Genomic DNA, 21956 nt, shown 5'->3' with positions numbered 1-21956 from the left:
AAAAAAAATAAAATAAAATAAAAGTAATAAATATTAATTTGATCTTAGGATGACTGTCTCCCAAATCTTTGATAGATTTATACAGCCATACTTGTCAAGGTTTGGAGTATGTTTTAAGGCTTCCGCTGATTCCAGGAACAACCTCTCTGACTTGTAGAAGCTTCTGTGCATTACTTTTGTTTTTTTCCAATTGATCCTGTGTGCTGGGATATCCAAAGCATGGTCTGCCTGACCGACTTGCCATCCGACACTTTCGCTATGGCAAGTCGGGTCTGGCAGACCATGCTTTGGATACCCTAGCACACAGGATCAATTGGAAAAAAAAACAAAAGTAATGCACAGAAGCTTCTACAAGTCAGAAAGGTTGTTCCTGGAATCAACAGAAGCCTTAAAACATACCCCAAACCTTAACAAGTATGGCTGTATAAATCTACCAAAGATTTGGGAGGCAGTCATCCTAAGACCAAATTAATATTTATTACTTTTATTTTTTTTCAAACTTTCTAAGACTATTATTTGGACTACTATTTCAAAACTTTGAACTTTTTTTTTTTTTAAACCTAGATGACGCCCTATTAGGACTTTAGTCTTGTGTTGCACGCTGCAATTACTAATACTAGCCCCACTGTTACACCAGATTGTGGTTGTCTTGCATTTGTAACAAACTTTGTGTTGTGTGCTCTGAAGATGCTGGATATAATACTAGCGAAATATTAGCTTTTAAGTTAATAAATAGTTATTTTCTTATCCATCTGTGTTCATATCAATACTGTTAAATCTATTACAACAAATACGGCATTATTTAAAAGTAAGGAAGTTTGGAGAACATCCATTTATATTTTTTTGAAAATTATGAAGACTAAAAAATTTCTTTTCATGCATATTTTTGCAAAAAAAATTACACATATTGGCATATGATTTAGAAGAAAAACTACTCAGAAATTTTAATTTTGTTAAAATCAGAACAATAATAGAATACTTCTTATATGAAAACCAAATATATTTTTCATGACGTAAGCAATGGAGCTAGATGATTTAATTGTGCTCTCAATAACCCTGTAAACATTATCTTACAACTGTCTTCTCACATTTTGCTTACGAAGCAATATATCTTGATACTGCAAACTTAAGTGCAATGCTGCATTATTGATACATTTTCTAAGTTGTGGAAAGTTTTTTTTCACTTGGTTACAAGGTATATTAAACTTGATGACAAGAAATTATATTCTTGATTTACTTCTTTAGCCAAACATAAGCAAGTCTGCACAAGAGGCCATAGACTTCACATCAAGTGCCTCAGCACTATCCCATAATGCAAAGCATACTTCCTTTTGGACATATATATATATATATATATATTGCTATGCATCATGAAAAGGGTCATTAGAGACCAGTTTTGACCTTTATTGAGGTATCATCAGTGGGAGCTAGACCCAAAAAAATAATGAACTTAAATATGCTGAATTAGAGACAGTTGTAGAAAGTTGTTTTGCTTGTAACTAAGCCAAAAAAAATTCCGCTACTATTTCTGATCTAGAGTATTTTAATAATATGGTGATAACCATTTTACTACTTGCATAAGTAAAATATCTGACTTCTGCATCAATTTAATGTTAGCATTTTCTTTGATCTAGCTACTATTAAAGGAGCTCTCAATAAAGGTCAAAACTAGTCTGGAAACTGACTGAGATACTGAAGCAACCAATGTGAAGTCACTAGCCTCTAGATACAGGTAAGGTTAACTAGTTGTGAAAATACTTCACATGCAAACTTTGTTTGCTTATGATTGACTAAAGGAATTAAAATGAGAACATAATTTCTTGTCAAGTCTAATTTACCTTGTAACCAAGCGGAAACATTTTTTACACCTATCGCTGATCTAGAATATTTTAATACTATGTTGATACACCATTTTTTTTTTTTTCTACTTGTATATGAAAAATATAATTTCTGCACTGATTTAACTTGAGCATCTTGGTTTCCCATCTGAACATAACTGATCTATTGATTGGATCATGACTCAGTGAGACTCTGATTCACTGTCCTCTGAATTTGGGTTTAAAACACTCCAGAGGTTAAGTATCTGATAGTTATTACTAGATTTACACTGTTTCTCTTCTGTTTTCATTTCATTATCTTACCTTATAATTACAACTGATTTAGCAACTTTAAATGGGAAAGTCTCGAGTTTGAGTAGGTGTTTGCACAATTCAAAATATTTTATTTCTTGTAGAAAAAATGATCCAACAAACTGCAGGTTGAGAAGCCAACAACTGCTCCAGACATTGACAACAAACCTAGGATTCCAGACTGTACTCACAATCTGGCTCAGAAGCAGCTGAGGAACAGGATGGGTTCTGTTCAGGAAAAAATGATGCAAAGAGCCAACTTTAAACAAAATACAACCCACACTGAAGCAGAAACAAATCATTCTAAAGAAAGAGTTCCTACAGCTATCCTGCATGATAAGGAATAATGAACAACAGAGGCCACAGTCCTCAAAAAAAAAAAATAATAAATTTCACAGAAGCCAGGAACATGGGTTACAGGGTCCAAATGCAGCCAGAGATGGTAACCGACTACCATGCCAAGATTTTAGATTACAAGTGCCACACACTTTAAGTAAAAAAAAAAAAAAAAAAACCCTACAAGGTAGTACTGCACAGTATAACAGAATCTGTAACCATAAAAGAAGTCACAAGAGACACCAAAATCATGGAGTACATCTTCCTGTTAAAAGTTAGCAGTATGCTCAAAGGAGATAAATGGTTAATGCCTCTTGTTCTAGTGGAAATCAGCAAACAATACAGAGGAAGGGATCAATGACCTAAAACCCATCAGCAACCTGGCTATAAAGCCAGAACCATTACTTGGAAGGCATCAACTGTACAATACACTGTTGTCAAAAATTTTGCCACTTGCAATGCTAATGCAAAGCCAATTTCTGCTACATTAAATGCAGTGAAAACTGTGCAACGGCTTCCTGCAAAAAATCAAAACTGAGCCAGCTAAATGTGCCAACTGCAGTAGACCACATCCCACTAACTACAGAACACACAAGCAATACTAGGTCACCCAAAAAAACTGCAAAAGAAAACCAAAAAGCCCCAACTCAGTCAGATGCTGATAATCTAGCACAACAAACCACCCAAGTAAGTGCCTCATATGCAGAGATGGTGGTGGTATCAAAACTTTCAGAAAAAAATCAAATCCAGCAAAGCTGCAAATCACAGCAGCCACTCTGGGTGATTTTTAATGGAATTAATTGAAATTTAAATACAAAACATTATTCAAGGAATCATCAGTAGCTCTAAAAAACGTTCCTAACCCCAACAAATTTGGGTGCATGAAACTACCCCAAATTTGGGAGACTTACATTATGAGAACTTCAGCCCAACTGCCAAGACAACCAAATTAGCCCGCCAGAGGGCACCATTAGGACTTTAGGAACAATATTAGTTTCTTGCTTTCTTCCTCATTTGCTTTTGTTAGTGCCTGTGTGCACATACCATATCTTTATGTTCCTGAAGATGGCAACGTGACGTTGCCGAAATATAGAAGTTATTCATTAAAGTTACCTTTAATTAATATACTTTATATGCGTTGTTATTTCCATAAACTAATTACCAGTTATGTTTGACCAATGTATAAGCCTTGCTACTAGATTTTTAATTGAGTTCAGCAAGTATGTAAGACATATACAAACAATCCTTACTGCATTAGTGGATGGTTAACAAACACAGAAGGCAAACTCTAAAGATTGGATTCTGGAATGCTAATGCAAGAACTACAAGAATTTACGATATGCTACAATGAACTCAAAAACATAGAGCAGAAACAGATCACTAGCAATAAATGAATGACATGAGTAAGACAGAGAGGGAATGAATCTCCAATAGGAAAGCTTCCTCCAAACATGAGTTGAAAAATAGCATCTTGAGCAGCAAAAAAAAAAAAAAAAAAATGTTTGGAGGTTGATATGAATTTGTGGGCATTAAAAGCTAGATGTAAATGTCATACTAAGGAGAGAGAGAGAGAGAGAGAGAGAGAGAGAAAGGAGAAAGAAAGAAAGAACTGAATATTTTCAAGATATGCAATGATGAACAGATTTATTTATTTATTTTTTTTTTTTTTTTTTACAGAGAAAGTTGGTAAAATTAAAAGCATAATTATATAAGTAAAGCGAATGTTAAATCCAACATTATTTCCTTGCATTTTAGTAAAGCAATAAGTTTCTTATCACTGACTGGAAACTTCTAGAGATCAGATGGTACTGATGATAGCTTTTGATAGAAAAGAACTAGGTTCAATTTCTAAGATGCAAAAAACCTTCAAACAGTCAACTATCAATATAGTAAATACCACTATAACAAACTGCCAAGAGTCCCAACAACAGCACTGCCATGCTATAGGGCTTGCAACTTTTCATATATGGGTCAACTTTTTCATGTATGGGTATATGCACACACACACACACATGTATGTTAAAGATCCTATCCTATCCTAATTTATGCTCATGAGTAGACCTACATATTTTACTGTGTAGGTATTCAGAACTGAAATCCTACGGAATAGGTTGGTTACCCGAGTTTCTGAGTGAAAAAACGCCTACCTCAATATGAGACTGGAAAACTCACCTTTAGTCAAAAGAGACCAGATAATGAAATTTTACAGTTTGTTTTAATCCTTTTCCCAAGAAACAGAACAATGTTTTGTGCATGAAATATATTCACATCTGAGCTACTTGTATATAGAGGCTAACGACTTCATATGACTTGCCTTAGTATATATATCCCCATAATGCAAAGTAGAAACAAGTAGTTACTTGAATATGATACATATGACTTCTACATTACTTCAACCTTGGTATCTCTCCTGGGTCTGGCTTTCCCTGATGAGACCTCAATAAAGGTCAAAACTGGTCTGGATAGTAACCCTTTCCATTATGCATTGCATTATACATGTCTGAAAGGGGTGTGCTTTGCATTATGGAATACATACTAAGGCAAGTGATATGAAGTCATTAGCCTCTATACAAGTAGCTCAGATGTGAATATATTTCACACACAAAACATTGCTTTGCTTCCTTGGAAAAAGGATTAAAACCAAGCATAAAAAATTTTTGGTATCTTTAACATATAATAAACCCAAAGTAAAAAACTTTCTACATCTTTCTCTCATCCAGAAATTTTTATTAATAAGGTCAAGCACCTTTTGTCTACTTGTACATGAGATATATACGACTTCTACATTACTTCAACCTTGGTATCTCTCCCAGGTCTGGCTCCCACTGATGAGACCTCAGTAAAGGTCAAAATCGGTACGGGTAGTGACCCTTTCCATTATGCATTGCATTATACATATCTGAAAGGTGGGGTGTTTTGCATTATGGGATACATACTAAGGCAAGTGATATGAAGTCATTAGCCTCTATATACAAGTAGCTCAGACGTGAATATATTTCAAGTGCAAAACATTGTTTTGCTTCCTTGAGAAAATTATTAAAACCAAGTAAAAAATTTCTTGGTATTTTTAACGTATAATAAACCCAAGTTAACCCCCCCCCCCACACACACACGGAATGGAATATCTTAGGATGGACAAAAGAAAGAATCAGAAGTCAATGAAAGAGAAGGTAAGTAACAGAAAGAATCCTGCAGAACTTCTACATTGGTGTGAAGTCTGAAGAGAGAAACCATTCACTATGACATGCAGAAAATTCCCTGGATTAAATTCAATTAGGAGAGAAGGAACCTTTTCTTTTGACATGAGGTTGTTATTAGTAGGAAACACTTAGGAAAGAAGGTAGTTATCATGAAAAATCAAAAGAGATGTTAGGAGAACCATCACCATGAAACAATGGAAAGCATAGAAAACCAGTTAACAAGCTTACCCAGATTTCTATAAACTTTTCCAAGACAAATGTCCAAATGCAGATGAAGCTAGATTTGTTGTGAATCTAAAGTGGTGGAATCCATAGTAGAAGTTGTCATCACTCATAGGCTTCCAGAATTTGGAAGTTGACTGTCCAGTATTTAAAGAGGACTATCATCATCAAATTCCTGACATGATACAGGATAATGATAGTACTATATGAAAAACGCACATCATTAACTTCCCAACCACAATTTTCCTCTAAATCAATCTGATAACTGTCAAGACTCCAACATTAACAGATCATATATTTCTATATTCTAAGACACTTTTTTACTGTATAAATCCACTTATATCTTGGTCTTCCTCTGGGTCGTTTTCCTGCCAACTTGGCAGAGAACACTTATTTTGCTAATCTTTCCTCTCCCATTCTGTTTAAGAGACCATACCACCTGAGATTAGCTCTGTTAACACATTCCTGGATGCTAGTTGTCAAGTTCTTTCCTAATATCTTCGTTTTTAATATGATATTGCCATTTGTTAAACTGTGAATGAAATTGTTTTGTATGTTTTTATTCTTCATTCACATTTAACATGATCTACCATATATTAAGCAAGACTTGTTTCAATATTATTTGTTAGTCCCTTGCTTAAGATTTAATATTCATGTATTATCCTTGGTTTTTATCAGTTATTATTTAATTATATATTACATTATGTAATTTAATGTAAATTATACTAATGAAAGAACTCTGTAGTAAATAACATTTATCTTATTACTTTATTCCTTCAATAATATTATGAGGAATTCTATGTATGTAACTTTTATGTGCCTTATATAAACTGTAACATGTATTTTATTATTATTAATTGTAAATGAAATGAAAGAGAAATTAAGTAAATATAATATTTTTATTATTATTTTTCATTACTCAGTGTAAAGGTATAACCTTATGTAACACTAATGCTTATGTTTACATTCTGTTTTGATCGTTGCCATGGAGAGAGAAATAAAACAGAACGCATGAGATAGAGCATGAGCTTCGATAATTGGGAGAAGAGAAATTACTGAGTTGGACAAGGAACAAGTTAGAGAGCGGGAAGAAGGAAGGCATAGAAGCGAGAGGTAAAAGTAAACAAGGAGACTGAAGGGCAGGGAATTCAAGGGAGTAGCATTCAGAAGTGTACGGAGATGAGGAGAAAACTTATAGATAGCTGAGAGTAAAGTCAGCGGTGGCAGTAATAGGAAATTTAGTCCCATAATAGGATAACTAAAAGACCACAAGATTACTACATATTCCTATATCGCTTTAAGGAAGGATTGTACAAAGCTCAACTTGTTATACCGTAGCAAACATGGAATAATTATTCTGCCTTATAGTAAGCCCATCAAGAATTGTGTAGCGCAATAAATAATAATCCAGTTATCTCCTTGAAGAATTCTTTTGAATAGTGTTCCGTTGGAGTAATAAGTGAATATAAGTTTGTAATGTGCTCACATTGAAACTGATGTGCTAAGGATTAATCCCGGTAAGAACAATCCTATTTTTATTTTATTTCAGTGTGAAGGTTTAAGTGATAGTTCCGTCTCGAATATCCTAACATTTACTGTGGCGTTTCACTGAATTTAGCCAAAGTTAGAAGTTGAAAATAACTCCCCTTGAAGCAATAACTGCTGTGATTAATAATGTTATAAGTGCTTGCTAAGTGTTAAATATAAAGTGTAACTGAGTGATACCAGCAAATTTATTTAGCAAGAAATTCTGTATTATTGATCAGCATGAACAATCTTTGTTATTGAGAGAACTGAGAATTTTGTATCTGAAGATTGGAAGTCTAATTTAATATGAATGTTTTGACCTGAAGAACTAAATTAATTGTATTATCTTATTTTAGGAGTTAAATTTATGTATTTGTCATATAACCTTGTATTAAATGTTTTGTTTTATTGATTTCAATATTGTGTGTGCCTGATTCTTTTTCATTGCACTGTTCATAAAAAGTTCGAACCTTGCGGGAGCCCTAAGTGAAAATTATTAAATTCAGCCTGTATGAATAAGGAGACTGCTAAGTTAATTGAAGATTGATTCTACTATTTTACATAGACTAATCTAAATATAGGGTGGTGCAGTATAAATATAAATTTCCCTATATTTTGATTATTATCAACCAGCAATTAATTGATTTTATTAAGAACAACATTACAACAAGATGGCGAACCAAATAGAACAAGGAGGACGTTCCAACACACTGATGCCATTGGTTCACACCCATAATCTTTCTCAGGACTCTAACCCAGCTTCAGATCCATAAGTTAAAATTGGTTTGAACACAGTTTTGGATACAGCTAATTTAGTGTTTTGAATTTTTCTCTTATTCCATATAAATTTATTCAGTTGACTTCCTACCATACCAGCTTTGTTGATTCCATTGTCTATTTCCATATTTAATTTACCATCTTCACTAAAAATTGTGCCTAAGTGCCTGAAATGTTTTACTTGTTCTATAGATTCTCCATTCACAATGCAGTTGATATTTTCAATGTTTCTGCCTATTTTCATTGTTTTTGTCATGTTATTGCTGACCTTCATACCAAATCTATTACAACAGTTATTCAATTTAGTCAAGGAATCTTGCAGAATTTTATGATATAGAAGTATAACATCATTCACATAAAGAGCTGAGATTAACATCTCCAATTTTGATATCAGGTTTAATACCGCTTTCCTTCATAATGTGATCCATACAGATAATGTACATCCTTGTCTGACACCAGATTTAACATTAACCCATCTTCCTGTACTTCCTTCAATTCTAACTGCTGACTTACAATTCAAATAAAGACTATATATTGCTTGATATAATACCCCATTGACACCATATAACTGTAGCATTTCGAATAGCTTCTCTCTTGGCACCTTGTCATATGCTTTTTCAAGATCTAAAAAACTTAAATACAGATCTTTGTTATATTCCCATAAAGTAATTGATTTCCCAATTATCTGTCGTAAAGTGAAAATCTGATCCTGACAGCTTCTATTTGGCCTGAATCCATCTTGTTCTTCACCAAGCTTCAAGCTTCCCTTCCACAATCCTTCTCAACCTTTACCAAAGTATACTTGCATAAATCTTATCAGAAACACTCAGTAGGGAAATATCTCTCTAATCCTCGCATTCAGTTTTATTTCCCATTTTATATATGGGTACTATGAGGGCTCTACTATCTAGAATTCGCCCCTCTGTCCAGACCTTCTAAACTAGGCAGTGCAGCCAATGTAAGACTTTTATACCTCCATACTTGAGCATTTCTGGTAGAATAGCATCTACTCCAGCTGCCTTTATACATTTCAGGTTTCTGATTTTGCAATTTTTCAAAGTAATTACTCCATACATCAAGGATATCATTTTCTCCAGTTTTCATGTCACCTTTATCATTTCTATTTTTTTTTATTTTATTTTTTTTTATTTTATTTTTTTTTTTTTTTTTTTTTTTTGATTAAGACAGGGTACATGTGGAATTACCAGGCTGGCAAGTATGACAAGCTTAGGAGATTGCTTGGCTCAGTGCCATGGCATATAAAACTGCAAGGACTGGATGTTGATAGTGCATGGGAAGTGGTCAAGGAGCATTTGCAGGAGGTTATGGCTGATTGTATACCTAGAGTCAGAATAGTAAATCAAGTAGGGGTTAAATGGATGAATAACACCATTAAGCTCGAGTTGCAAAAAAAAAAAAAAAAAAAAAAAGAAACAACTGTGGAGGGAATTTAAGGAGAAGGGTGAACTGCAGGCACATGAACGGTATAAAGAGCAGGCCAGAAGGGTAACGAGTGTGGTAAGAAAAGCAAAAGCGGATTATGAAAGGAAATTAGCCATGCAAGCTAAAGAGAATCCCAAACAGTTCTTTCAATATGCTGCAAGTAAAAGAAAAACTGTACACAGCAGAATTTAAAGGAATGCTGATGGTTGGGAGGTCACTGAATCAGTCGATATAGTGGAATTACTGAGTGAGCACTTTGCAAGCGTATATCATCCAGGTGGTGACATTGAAGGAATGAAGGAACCATTAGTTTATATGGGAATTGTGGTGAATGAAGCAGCTAAAGAATTGTCAGTGCCCTTGACCATACTGTTTAATCTGAGTCTCGGGTCTGGTTTAGTCCCGAAGGGATGGAAAGAGGGGAAAATAGTTTCACTGCATAAAGGAGGATCCAAGACTACGGTTGCAAATTACTGACTGATCAGCATATCAGGAGTCGTTGTCAAGGTCTTGGAGAAAGTATTCAAGGGAAAAATACAGGAATGGATTGATGAAAATTAGATACTGTATGGGGGACAGCATGGTTCTGTGAAGGGTAGATCATTCCTCAGTAACTTGCCCAGGTTTTATAACACAGTGACGGCTGAACTGGATAAGGGTAATGGGTTTACAGTGATACTGCTGGACCTGGCTAAGGCCTTTGACAGGATACCACATGGAATTCTAATCTCTAAGCTGCAACATACGGGAATGGATATAGGGTTGGTGAGATGGATAGGAGGGTGATTGATGGAGAGATATCAGAGATTAGTTTACTTAGGAGAGTCCAAAAGACGGCCTGTGACTAGTGGTGTGCCACAAGGTTCTGTTCTTGGACCACTGCTGTCTAATTTGTTCTTTAACGATATAGGGAAGGATCTGAGAGGAACGGTTCATTTGTTCGCAGATGATGCAAAGTTGGGTAGGGCAATAGTGAATGGAGATGTCAAAATTTTGCAGGATGATTTGGATAGATTGGAGGTCTGGGCTAAGGAGAATGGGAATGGATATAGGGTTGGTGAGTCAATTTAATTTTGCTACATTAAATTGACATCCAATGTGGCAAAATGTAAGGTTATGCATTTTGGGGTGAAAAGATTAGCAGCAGTATATCACACTGGTGAAACTGTACTCCATCAAATCACTTGGATGCTGAAGAATACTTTGATGACCAGAGACAAGCAAGTTATTGTTCCTCTGCATTGAGCCTCGATAAGACCCCCATCTTGACTACTGTGTCCAGATTTGGTAACCTAGCTTTCTTCTTGATGAGGATGAGGTTGAGAGGATCCATTCCATAGATGAGAGATCTATGGAATGAACCTTATGAGAACAGGGTGAAGATTTGTGGGTTCTCCTCTCATATCTCCCCTTTTCAGCCTATGAACCAAAAATTGGTTGATAGGCTGAAAAGGGGAGATATGATTGAATCATTCAAATTGCTGAAGGGTTTCCATAGGATTAATTCAGAGGATATTTTTGAGAACACAACTGGTGGTGGGAGGACTAGGGGACATCCATGGAAGCTGGGCAAGGGTGTGGTTAGTAAGGGTGTTAGAGCTAGGTTTTTTACTTGAGTGGTGAATGAGTGGAATAAGCTGCCAGAGTCTGTTGTGTTGTGTTGAACTCATTCACTGTCATAGCACAGTGAACTCATTCACTGTGCTATGACAGTGAATGAGCAAGTCATAGGTCAGTGAATGAGTTCAAGGCAAAGTATGATAGATACTGTGTGAATGTCGAATAGTTGTGATGGACATGATGTTTATTGCCTCCCTCCTTCGATGAGTCTAAGACTCCTTGGACTCACCTGTAATAATAATAATAATAATTTCTAAGCTTCTTCAACAACCTCCAGAATATTCTGCCACCTTCTTGATATTTATTTTCTATGTTTTTGCCAAAGTCCTCCCATGACTTTTGTTTAGCTAGTTTTACACAGTTTAGCTTTCTTACATTTGTCTCTGTATTCTCTAAGAGCACAAGCTGACTTATTTGCCAGGAACTTTTGATATGCTTTCTTCTTTTCCTTCACTGCCTCTTTAACTTCCTGTGTCCACCATGGAGTTCTGATTTTTCTGTCATTGCAGATAACCTCACCAAATGCCTCTCAGGCTGAATCAATCAGTGTTTTCTTCAAGGCTTGCCACTGAATCTCTAAAGCTTGGTTTCTGTTCTCAAACTCTTTCATTTTTTCTTCAATAATCTTTGTGTAATTTCATCTACAGTTCACATCTGAGAGCTGTTCAACTTTTATTCGTTTTAAAACTTTCTTACATGTTATTCTTTTCAATATGAAATTCAATTTTATCCTGCTCAAGACTAAATAGCGATCACTTCCAATTTCAAATCCTCTGTACACTCTGGTGTCCTGCACCAGGGAGAAAACATCACTATCAACAATAACATAGTCAATGAAACTTTTCTTATTCCTAGCGGCTTCTCCCCATGCGAATTTGTGCACATTTTTATGTTGGAATATTGGATTAGTAACAACCAGTCCATGTCCTGAGCAGAAATCCAACTGGCATTTGCCATTATTATTAGCTTTGCTCTTTTCTTCAAATTTTCCCAAAATATTTTTGTATGTCTGACAATCATTTCCTACTCTGCTATTTAGATCCCCAACAAGGACCAACTTTTCCTTTTTCATAGTGTCAGTTGCTTTCTCTAAAGCCTCAAAAGATTCCTCCACTTTACCTTAGTAGAACCTTCTGTCGGACCAGTTCCCCATTCTGATATATGTCCACATCAATCTACTTGATATTGCTTGCCATTCAAGAAGATTAGCTTCATATTTAGTGTTGAATATTATATACTCCTTCTTTTCTCTGATTTATTGCCTGAATATAATATTTTGTATTTATTGCTCAGAAAGATCTCACCAGTGTTTGTCTTTTTTGTTTAAGTCACCACTATTATTATGTCAATCTAGTACTCATCCAGCTAGCTCCATTTCTTTGCCATTCATGTTTCTTATGTTGATACTACCAATCTTGAATGCTGGTGATGTTGAGATTGAGTGTGTTTCAGGATTTATCAACGTAATCAACGGTACTATCAATGTAAGAAGCCTGAATGGCAAAGAAATGGAGCTAGCTGAAGAATTAGATAAGTACCAGATCGACATAATAGGGGTGACTGAAACAAAAAAGACCAAAACTGGTGAGATCTTTCTGAGCAATAAATACAAAATGTTATATTCAGGCAATGACAATCAAGGAAAAGAAGGAGTAACCATAGTATTCAACACAAAATAAGAGGCTAATCTTCTTGAATGGCAGTCAGTCTCCAGTAGAGTAATTTGGGCAAATATGAGAATGGGGAACTGGACAATGAGACTTATTTGTGCCTATGGTCCCACAGAAGGTTCTACTAAGGTAGAAGTGGAGGAATTTTTTGAGGCTTTAGAAAAAGCAACTGACACAATGAAAAAGGAAAAGTTGGTCCTTGTTGGGGATCTAAATAGCAGAGTAGGAAATGATTGTGAGACATACAAAAATATTTTGGGAAAATTTGGAGAAAATAGCAAAGCTAATAATAATGGCAAATTTCTGTTGGATTTCTGCTCAGGACATGGACTGGTTATTACTAACACCATGTTCCAACATAAAAATGTGCACAAATTCACATGGAGAGAAGAGGCTAGGAATAAGAAAAGTCTCATTGACTATGTTATTGTTGATAGTGATGTTTTCTCCCTAGTGCAGGACACCAGAGTGTACAGAGGATTTGAAATTGCAAGTGATCACTATTTAGTCTTGAGCAGGATAAAACTGAATTTCATATTGAAAAGAATAACATGTAAGAAAGTTTTAAAGTGAATAAAAGTTGAGCAGCTCTCAGATGTGAACTGTAGAGTAAAATACACAAAGATTATTGAAGAAAAAATGAAAAAGTTTGAGAACAGGAATCAAACCTTGGAGATTCAGTGGCAAACTCTAAAGAAAACATTGATTGATTCTGCCAGAGAAACATGTGGTGAGGTTGTCTGCAAGGATAAAAAAAAATCAGAACTCCCTGGTGGACACAGGAAGTTAAAGAGGCAGTGAAGGAAAAGAAGAAAGCATATCAAAAGTTCTTGTCAAATAAGTCAGCTTGTGCTCTTAGAGAATACAGAGACAAATGCAAGAATGCTAAACACTGTGTAAAACTAGCTAAACAAAAGTCATGGGAGGACTTTGGCAAGAATATAGAAAATAAATATCAAGAAGGTGGCAAAATATTCTGGAGGTTGTTGAAGAATCTTAGGAATGGAGGAAAGAGTGCTGTAAAAAGAGTTAGCAGAAAAAGATATCCTTGAAGTATGGAGTAATTACTTTGAAAAACTGCTAAATGAAACAAGCAGTGATGATAGCACTAAAAAACACTGACCAGTCAGGAATACATATCCATACTTGAAGTAGAATAAGCAATCAAAAGTTTGAAATGTGGAAAGGCAGCAGGAGTAGATGATATTCGACCAGAAATGCTGAAGTATGGTGGTATAAGAGTCTTACAGTGGCTGCACTGCATGGTTCAGAAAGCCTGGACACAGGGACGAATTCCCGATGATTGGAGCAGAGCTCTCATAGTACTCATATATAAAAAGGGAAATAAAACTGAATGTGAGAATTACAAAGGTATTTCCCTACTGAGTGTTCCTGGCAAGATCTATGCATGTGTACTTGAGAAACGGTTGAGAAGAATTGTAGAAGAAAAGCTTGGTGAAGAACAAGCTGGATTCAGGCCAAATAGAGGCTGTCAGGATCAGATCTTCACTTTACGACAAATAGTGGAGAAATCATGCGAATATAACAAAGATCTGTATTTAGGTTTTGTCGATTTGGAAAAGTCATATGACAAGGTGCCAAGAGAGAAGCTATTCAATATGCTACAGTTATATGGTGTCAATGGGGTATTATATCAAGCAATACTTAATCTTTATTTGAGTTGTAAGTCAGCAGTGAGAATTGAAGGAAGTACAGGAAGATGGTTTAATGTTAAATCTGGTGTGAGACAAGGATGTACATTATCCCCTCTGTTATTCATTATCTATATGGATCACATTATGAAAGAAAGTGGTATTAAACATGATATCAGAATTGGAGATGTTAATGTCAGCTCTTTGCTTTATGCAGACGATGTTATACTTCTAAATAAATCCGCTACAAGTCTGCAAGATTCTCTGACTAAATTGAATAGCTGTTGTAATAGATATGGTATGAAGGTCAGCAATAAAAAGACAAAGACAATGAAAATAGGCAGAATCATAGAAAATGTAAACTGTGTTGTGAATGGAAAACCTGTGGAACAACTAAAACATTTCAGCTACTTAGGCACGATTTTTACTGAAGATGGTAAATTAAATATAGAAATAGACAACAGAATCAGCAAAGCTGGTATGGTGGGAAGTCAACTGAATAAATTCATATGGAATAAGAGAGACATTAGTCGGAACACTAAATTAGCTTTATACAAGACAGTGTTCAAACCAGTTTTAACTTATGGATCGGAGTCAGAAGTAAAACACTTGACCAAAGACTAGAGACCACAAATATGAGAGTCCTGAGAAAGATTAGGGGTGTGAACAGTGGCATAAATGGCAATATCATATTAAAAATGAGGATATTAGGAAAGAACCACTAATCATCAAGGAATAAGTTAGCAGAGCTAATCTCAGGTGGTATAGTCAGGATTGGGCAAAGAAAGATTAGCAAAACAAGTGTTCTCTGCCAGGTTGGCAGGAAAAAGATCCAGAGGAAGACCAAGATGCAGGTGGATTGATGCGGTAAAAAGTGCCTTCGAAGATAGATACACAAGATCTGATAATGTTGGAGTCTTGACAGGTAACAGACTGATTTGGATGGAGGAAAATTGTAGACAGGAAGTTAATAATGATGTAAATTTTTCATGTAGTACTATCATATCCTGTTCACCCCTTGAGGATGCATGGCAGGAATTTGATGATGATGATGTATTTAAGCTATAACCAAATAATAATAAGAAGAATATTTGTAGATATTCTTAACAGAAACAATATAACTGAAATGAAATTATACTACAAGGAAACATTTATGTTTTACAATATATAAATCTTGTGTGAACTATGCAATAACTCGTCAGTTTTCCCCTTTTTTATCTGATGACGATTTCTCACCATCAGACAGTAGAATGATGTGTGAGCAGCAGTGGGAACAATGCCATGCTGGCTATTATTTCTCGATGATAGCCAGTGCACTATCATTTACACTGCTGGCTTGTCATGTCTATTTCTTGTGTTGTTTTTTTATTTTTTACATTTTTCATAATTCATAGTTTTGATTCTTTGTCTTTTTCACCTCATTTATTTGTTTCACTCTTTCCATTTCATAATTCCATGCACACATAATATAGTCTCTATCTTCCAAAATGTTTCCAATCTCATATTAATTTTTGGCTCAATTTTAAACTCAGTACTATACTGAAATCATCCCTACCTCCAAGACATACAGGTATGTTCAAATTTGTATTGTTTACAATACGTTCAGTTTCATTTATAAATAAAACATTAATAAATAGCTTAATGCTGGTATTTTAAGGGTAGTGGCATGCTTAAAAGCCTTGCAAATCATACAGCTATCTAATTTTAGGAGCTATACGAAATGTTTCAAATTTGTATATGTTTGATGAATTTTGGCCCATTAACTCTTTAATAAATTAATTGAACATAAAAAAAAAAAATCTGATTTCATCTATGTTGTTTGTCTTATGTTCTTCTTACCTACAGCACAGACATTATCAGATACAACAGATGTTTCCTCTCAACATTATACGAAGCCAGTACAATCTCTAATATGCTTCATGCATTCTGGCCAGCTTGTGTGCTTCCTTCTTCAATTCATCACTGGTAGCAAACATTAGTGATTAGCAGGTATTCTGCTGCTGGCACTGCTGAGGTAACATCGTCATCACCAACCCCTCCATACACACCTTAATAAATTCCTCAAATTTTCCCCAATCCATGTTCTGCTTCTCAACCTAATTCCTCAATGTTACAATCACAGTTTACAGAAATGTCCTGTTAATGTTCCAATGTTGGCACATTTACAGAAATGTACTAAACATTGTACTGGCCATACAAAATAATAGGATTCATTTCTCATAAAATAAAAATGATGGACTCGTGTAATATTATATGAATTTTGAAATAAAATAAAGATGTTTATGTAGAAAAATCTATTAGCAGAGGAACGATGCTTGTATAAATGAGACCTTTCATATATTAACTGTGTATTAATGAAATTCTCTCATAATAAGAAGAAAAAAAAAAATTAAACATGCTCACAGAGTTTCAACATATGCCATTTCATCTAAATTCCACACCTTTACTGATCTGTCATGTGAAGAGCTAAACAGTTGATGAGTACCTTTATGAAATGTTAAGCCCTAAATAATGAAATGAAATGGAAATTACTATAAATACTCATTTAAGCATCGAAATAGTTATCAAATAATCAATTTATAAATTATCAAAATGTATGTTAATTGAATTCATCATAAATTTCAGCCAATAAGGAGAGTACTGATAAAAATGCAAACCTAGTAAACTAACAACAAATGGAAAATTTTTCAGGTTGTTTTTAATGTCATACAATGCAGGATAATTTAGGTGACAGTAGTGGGATGCTGTATTACAAATATAAAAACATATCACTGCAGAGTAGACCATGCAAATTAGATTTTAAAAAAATGGAAATTTAGGGAGTTTGGAAAACTATATCATCATCATCAAATTCCTGACATGTATCCTCATCAAGGGAGTACAGGATATGATAGTACTACATGAAAAACGTACATCACCACTAACTTCCTATCTACAATTTTCTCAAATCAATCTCTTACCTGTCGAGACTCCAATATTACCAGATCTTATATTTCTGTCTTCTAAGGCACTTTTTACTGTATCAATCCGCCTATAACTTGATCTTCCTCTGGGTCTTTCCCTGCCAACCTGGCAGAGAACACTTGTTTTGCTTACCATGAATCTAGTCTCCAAGTTTGGTTCCCGATCTAATACTTTTCAATTTTTCTTGAATAATGTTTGTGTATTTTAGTCTACAGTTCACTGTTATGTCCTAAATTTTCTTATTATATATCTTTATGTTGTATAGTATACCTCTCCTTGGATGTCACAAGGTACTATTGAGAACACAAAGGAATTGCCTCAGGGACGAGCTAATTCCTAGGTGACAAAGCCTCTGAAATTTGCCTCTCTTCAAGTTCTGGGAAAATTTGTTTTTTATTGCTGCACCACCCAGAACCCTTAGATTAAGAAAAGAGTTTCACAACCAAGAAGTGAACTTGCAGATATACCCAATTTTGATCATTGTTTGCAGTCGTAAACTTAATTATCGTTTATTCCCTCACGCTTAGATACGAATAACTTATGAGTGGTGCATCAGATTCTTAGACCCAGGCAATCAAATTAAATATAGCAAAAGGTTTACTTATCGTATTTGTTGTCATACAGTGTAAAGAATAATCAATCATTACCATTAGAATGTTAAACAAAATAACTTACATACATTTTAAACCAGATCGACATAATAGGGGTGACTGAAACAAAAAAGACAAAAACTGGTGAGATCTTTCTGAGCAATAAATACAAAATGTTATATTCAGGCAATGACAATCAAGGAAAAGAATGAGTAGCCATAGTATTCAACACAAAATACGAGGCTAATCTTCTTGAATGGCAGGCAGTCTCAAGTAGAGTAATGTGGGCAAATATGAGAATGGGGAACTGGACAATCAGACTTATTTGTGCCTATGGTCCCACAGAAGGTTCTACTATGGTAGAAATCGAGGAATTTTTTGAGCATCTAGAGAAAGCTACTGACACAATGAAAAAGGAAAAGTGGGTCCTTGTTGGGGATCTAAATAGCAAAGTAGGAAATGATTATGAGACATACAAAAATATTTTGGGAAAATTTGGAGAAAAGAGCAAAGCTAATAATAATGGCAAATACCTGTTGGATTTCTGCTGAGGATAAGGACTGGTTATTACTAACACCATGTTCCAACATAAAAATGTGCACAAATTCACATGGAGAGAAGAGGCAAGGAATAAGAAAAGTCTCATTGACTATGTTATTGTTGATAGTGATGTTTTCTCCCTGGTGCAGGACACCAGAGTGTACAGAGAATTTGAAATTGGAAGTGATCACTATTTAGTCATGAGCAGGATAAAACTAAATTTCATATTGAAAAGAATAACATGTAAGAAAGTTTTAAAGTGAATAAAAGTTGAGCAGCTCTCAGAGTGAACTGTAGACTAAAATAAACAAAGATTATTGAAGAAAAAATGAGTTTGAGAACAGGAATCAAACCTTGGAGATTCAGTGGCAAGCCTCGAAGAAAGACCTGATTGACTCAGCTAGAGAGGCATGTGGTGAAGTTGTCTGCAAGGATAGAAAAATTAGAACTCCATGGTGGACACAGGAAGTTAAAGAGACAGTGAAGGAAAAGAAGAAACCATATCAAAAGTTCCTGGCAAATAAGTCAGCTTGTGCTCTTAGAGAATACAGAGACAAATGCAAGAATGCTAAACACTGTGTAAAACTAGCTAAACAAACGTCATGGGAGGACTTTGGCAAGAATATAGAAAATAAATATCAAGAAGGTGGCAAAATATTCTGGAGGTTGTTGAAGAATCTTAGGAATGGAGGAAAGAGTGCTGTAAAAGGAGTTAGAGATGATTAAGGTGACATGAAAACAGGAGAAAAAGATATCCTTGAAATATGGAGTAATTACTTTAAAAAACTGCTAAATGAAACAAGCAGTGATGACAGCACAGTGGTAAAAAATACTGACCAGGCATGCAGTCAGGAATACATATCCATATTTGAAGTAGAAAAAGCATTCAAAAGCTTGAAATGTGGAAAGGCAACAGGAGTAGATGATATTCGACCATAAATGCTGAAGTATGGTCATATAAAAGTCTTACAGTGGCTGCACTGCATAGTTCAGAAAGCCTGGACAGAGGGATGAATTCCTGATGATTGGAGTAGGGCTCTCATAGTACCCATATACAAAAAGGGAAATAAAACTGAATGTGAGAATTACAGAGGCATTTCCCTACTGAGTGTTCCTGGCAAGATCTATGCAAGTATACTTGAGAAACGGTTGAGAAGAATTGTGGAAGAAAAGCTGGGTGACGAACAAGCAGGATTCAGGCCAAATAGAGGCTGTCAGGATGAAATCTTCACTTTACGACAAATAGTCAAGAAAACATGGGAATATAACAAAGATCTGTATTTAAGTTTTGTCGATTTGGAAAAGGCATATGACAAGGTGCCAAGAGAGAAGCTATTCAATACGCTGCAGTTATATGGTGTCAATGGGGCATTATATCAAGCAATACTTAGTCTTTATTTGATTTGTAAGTCAGCAGTTAGAATTGAAGGAAGTACAGGAAGATGATTTAATGTTAGATCTGGTGTGAGACAAGGATGTACATTATTCCCTCTGTTATTCATTATCTATATGGATCACATTATGAAGGAAAGTGGTATTAAACCTGATATCAAAATTGGAGATGTTAATGTCAGCTCTTTGCATTATGCGGATGATGTTATACTTCTAAATGAATCTGCTAAAAGTCTGCAAGATTCTCTGACTAAATTGATTAACTGTTGTAATAGATATGGTATGAAGATCAGCAATAAAAAGATAAAGACAATGAAAATAAATAGAATCGTTGAAAATGTCAACTGTGTTGTGAATGGAGAACCTGTGAAACAAGTAAAACATTTCAGCTACTTAGGCACGATTTTTACTGAAGATGGTAAATTAAACATAGAAATAGACAACAGAATCAGCAAAGCTGGTATAGTATGAAGTCAATTGAATAAATTCATATGGAATAAGAGAGAAATTACTCGGAACACTGAATTATCTGTATACAAGACAGTGTTCAAACCAGTTTTAACTTATGGATCTGAGAGCTGGGTCAGAAGTAAAACACTTGACCAAAGACTAGAGACCGTGGATATGAGAATCCTGAGAAAGATTAGAGGCATGAACAGATGGCATCAATGGCAATATCATATTAAAAACGAGGATATTAGGAAAGAACTGGATATTGTCAGCATCCAGGAATGCATTAGCAGAGCTAATCTGAGGTGGTATGGTCACTTAAATAGAATGGAGAGAAAAGATTAGCAAAACAAGTGTTCTCTGCCAGGTTGGCAGGAAAACGACCCAAAGGAAGACTAAGATATAGGTGGATTGATACAGTACAAAGTGCCTTAGATGATAGAAATATAAGATCTGATAATTTTGGAGTCTTGACAAGTAACAGACTGATTTGGAGGAAAATTGTAGATAGGAAGTTAGTAATGATGTAATTTTTTCATGTAGTACTATCATATCCTGTACACCCCTTGAGGGTACATGGCAGGAATTTGATGATGATGACATTTTAAACAAATATGAATATCATAGAAACACTTCTCTAAAAGAATCATGATCTAGCATTCTTAGATCATAAAACAAAATTGAAACTTCAGATTTTGACTAAATTACTCAAATAAAGACACTTCAATACCATTTAAGACATAATTATCAATCAGCACATGTAAAGAACATTCCTTTTTCTTTAGCTTAACTGTTATCAAAGCACTATAGTCCTGTCTTATTCTAATCAGAATCCTTAAATTACAGTTAATTTCTCTTCCTCACACACACATTACTTGACAAAAAGGTTACAATACCGTACTCGATGATCCTTTATACTTGTCCCTTCGATTCTTGATTCTTTTTCTTCAAGCTATTTCTTTTCCGTCGGTTTTACGGCTGGGATTCCTGCGATCATTGGGTAGTCCACACATTGCTAGTATATCGAGCCTATGTCAAGAACATTCTTGGTTAAAGGTGATTCTACATTCGCATAGCATGCTACCGAGTCGCTGAGCTTTCCCACGAGTTGCCTACTATCGCTGTAAAAAGTCTATCCTTTCATCATAGGGCTTGAGACCCACAACCCTTCCATCTACTATGCAGCATATCTGACTGCTACTACCGGGAGTAAGAGCAGAACTCCCCGTGAACTACACATCTAGACAATCAAGAAGAGAAAACCACAAAAAAGCCTCACATGTGTGTGTGGGGGGGGTTCCCCTAACCCTTTTATATTAACCCCCTACCGGTACTCTCTGTAACCTAAGTTGTTCACCCGTCCTGTTATTATTGTACACGTGGGTCTCGCTTCCGTAGCATCTTCTCCGAAAAGCTTAGGTCTCCACGTGCCGAATGGCGCGAG

The 21956-nt window shown here is 35.2% G+C and overlaps 1 protein-coding gene across 1 annotated transcript in view; it reads right to left on the bottom strand.

Annotated features, from left to right (window-relative positions):
* The window catches only part of LOC150098055 (U3 small nucleolar RNA-interacting protein 2-like), a 190013-nt gene that overhangs the window by 81862 nt on the left and 86195 nt on the right, over positions 1–21956 (bottom strand). The window contains exon 9 of the mRNA XM_090406409.1: positions 16980–17080. Coding sequence (XP_090262535.1) covers positions 16980–17080 — 101 coding nt within the window. The remainder of the gene's footprint in view (positions 1–16979; positions 17081–21956) is intronic.

This window comes from Typopeltis vanoorti, chromosome 16, assembly GCF_054136105.1.
Source record: "Typopeltis vanoorti isolate ZY-2024b chromosome 16, IOZ_Tvanoo_1.0, whole genome shotgun sequence".
Lineage (NCBI taxonomy): Eukaryota > Metazoa > Arthropoda > Arachnida > Uropygi > Thelyphonidae > Typopeltis > Typopeltis vanoorti.
This window is presented reverse-complemented; position numbering and strand designations above follow the sequence as displayed.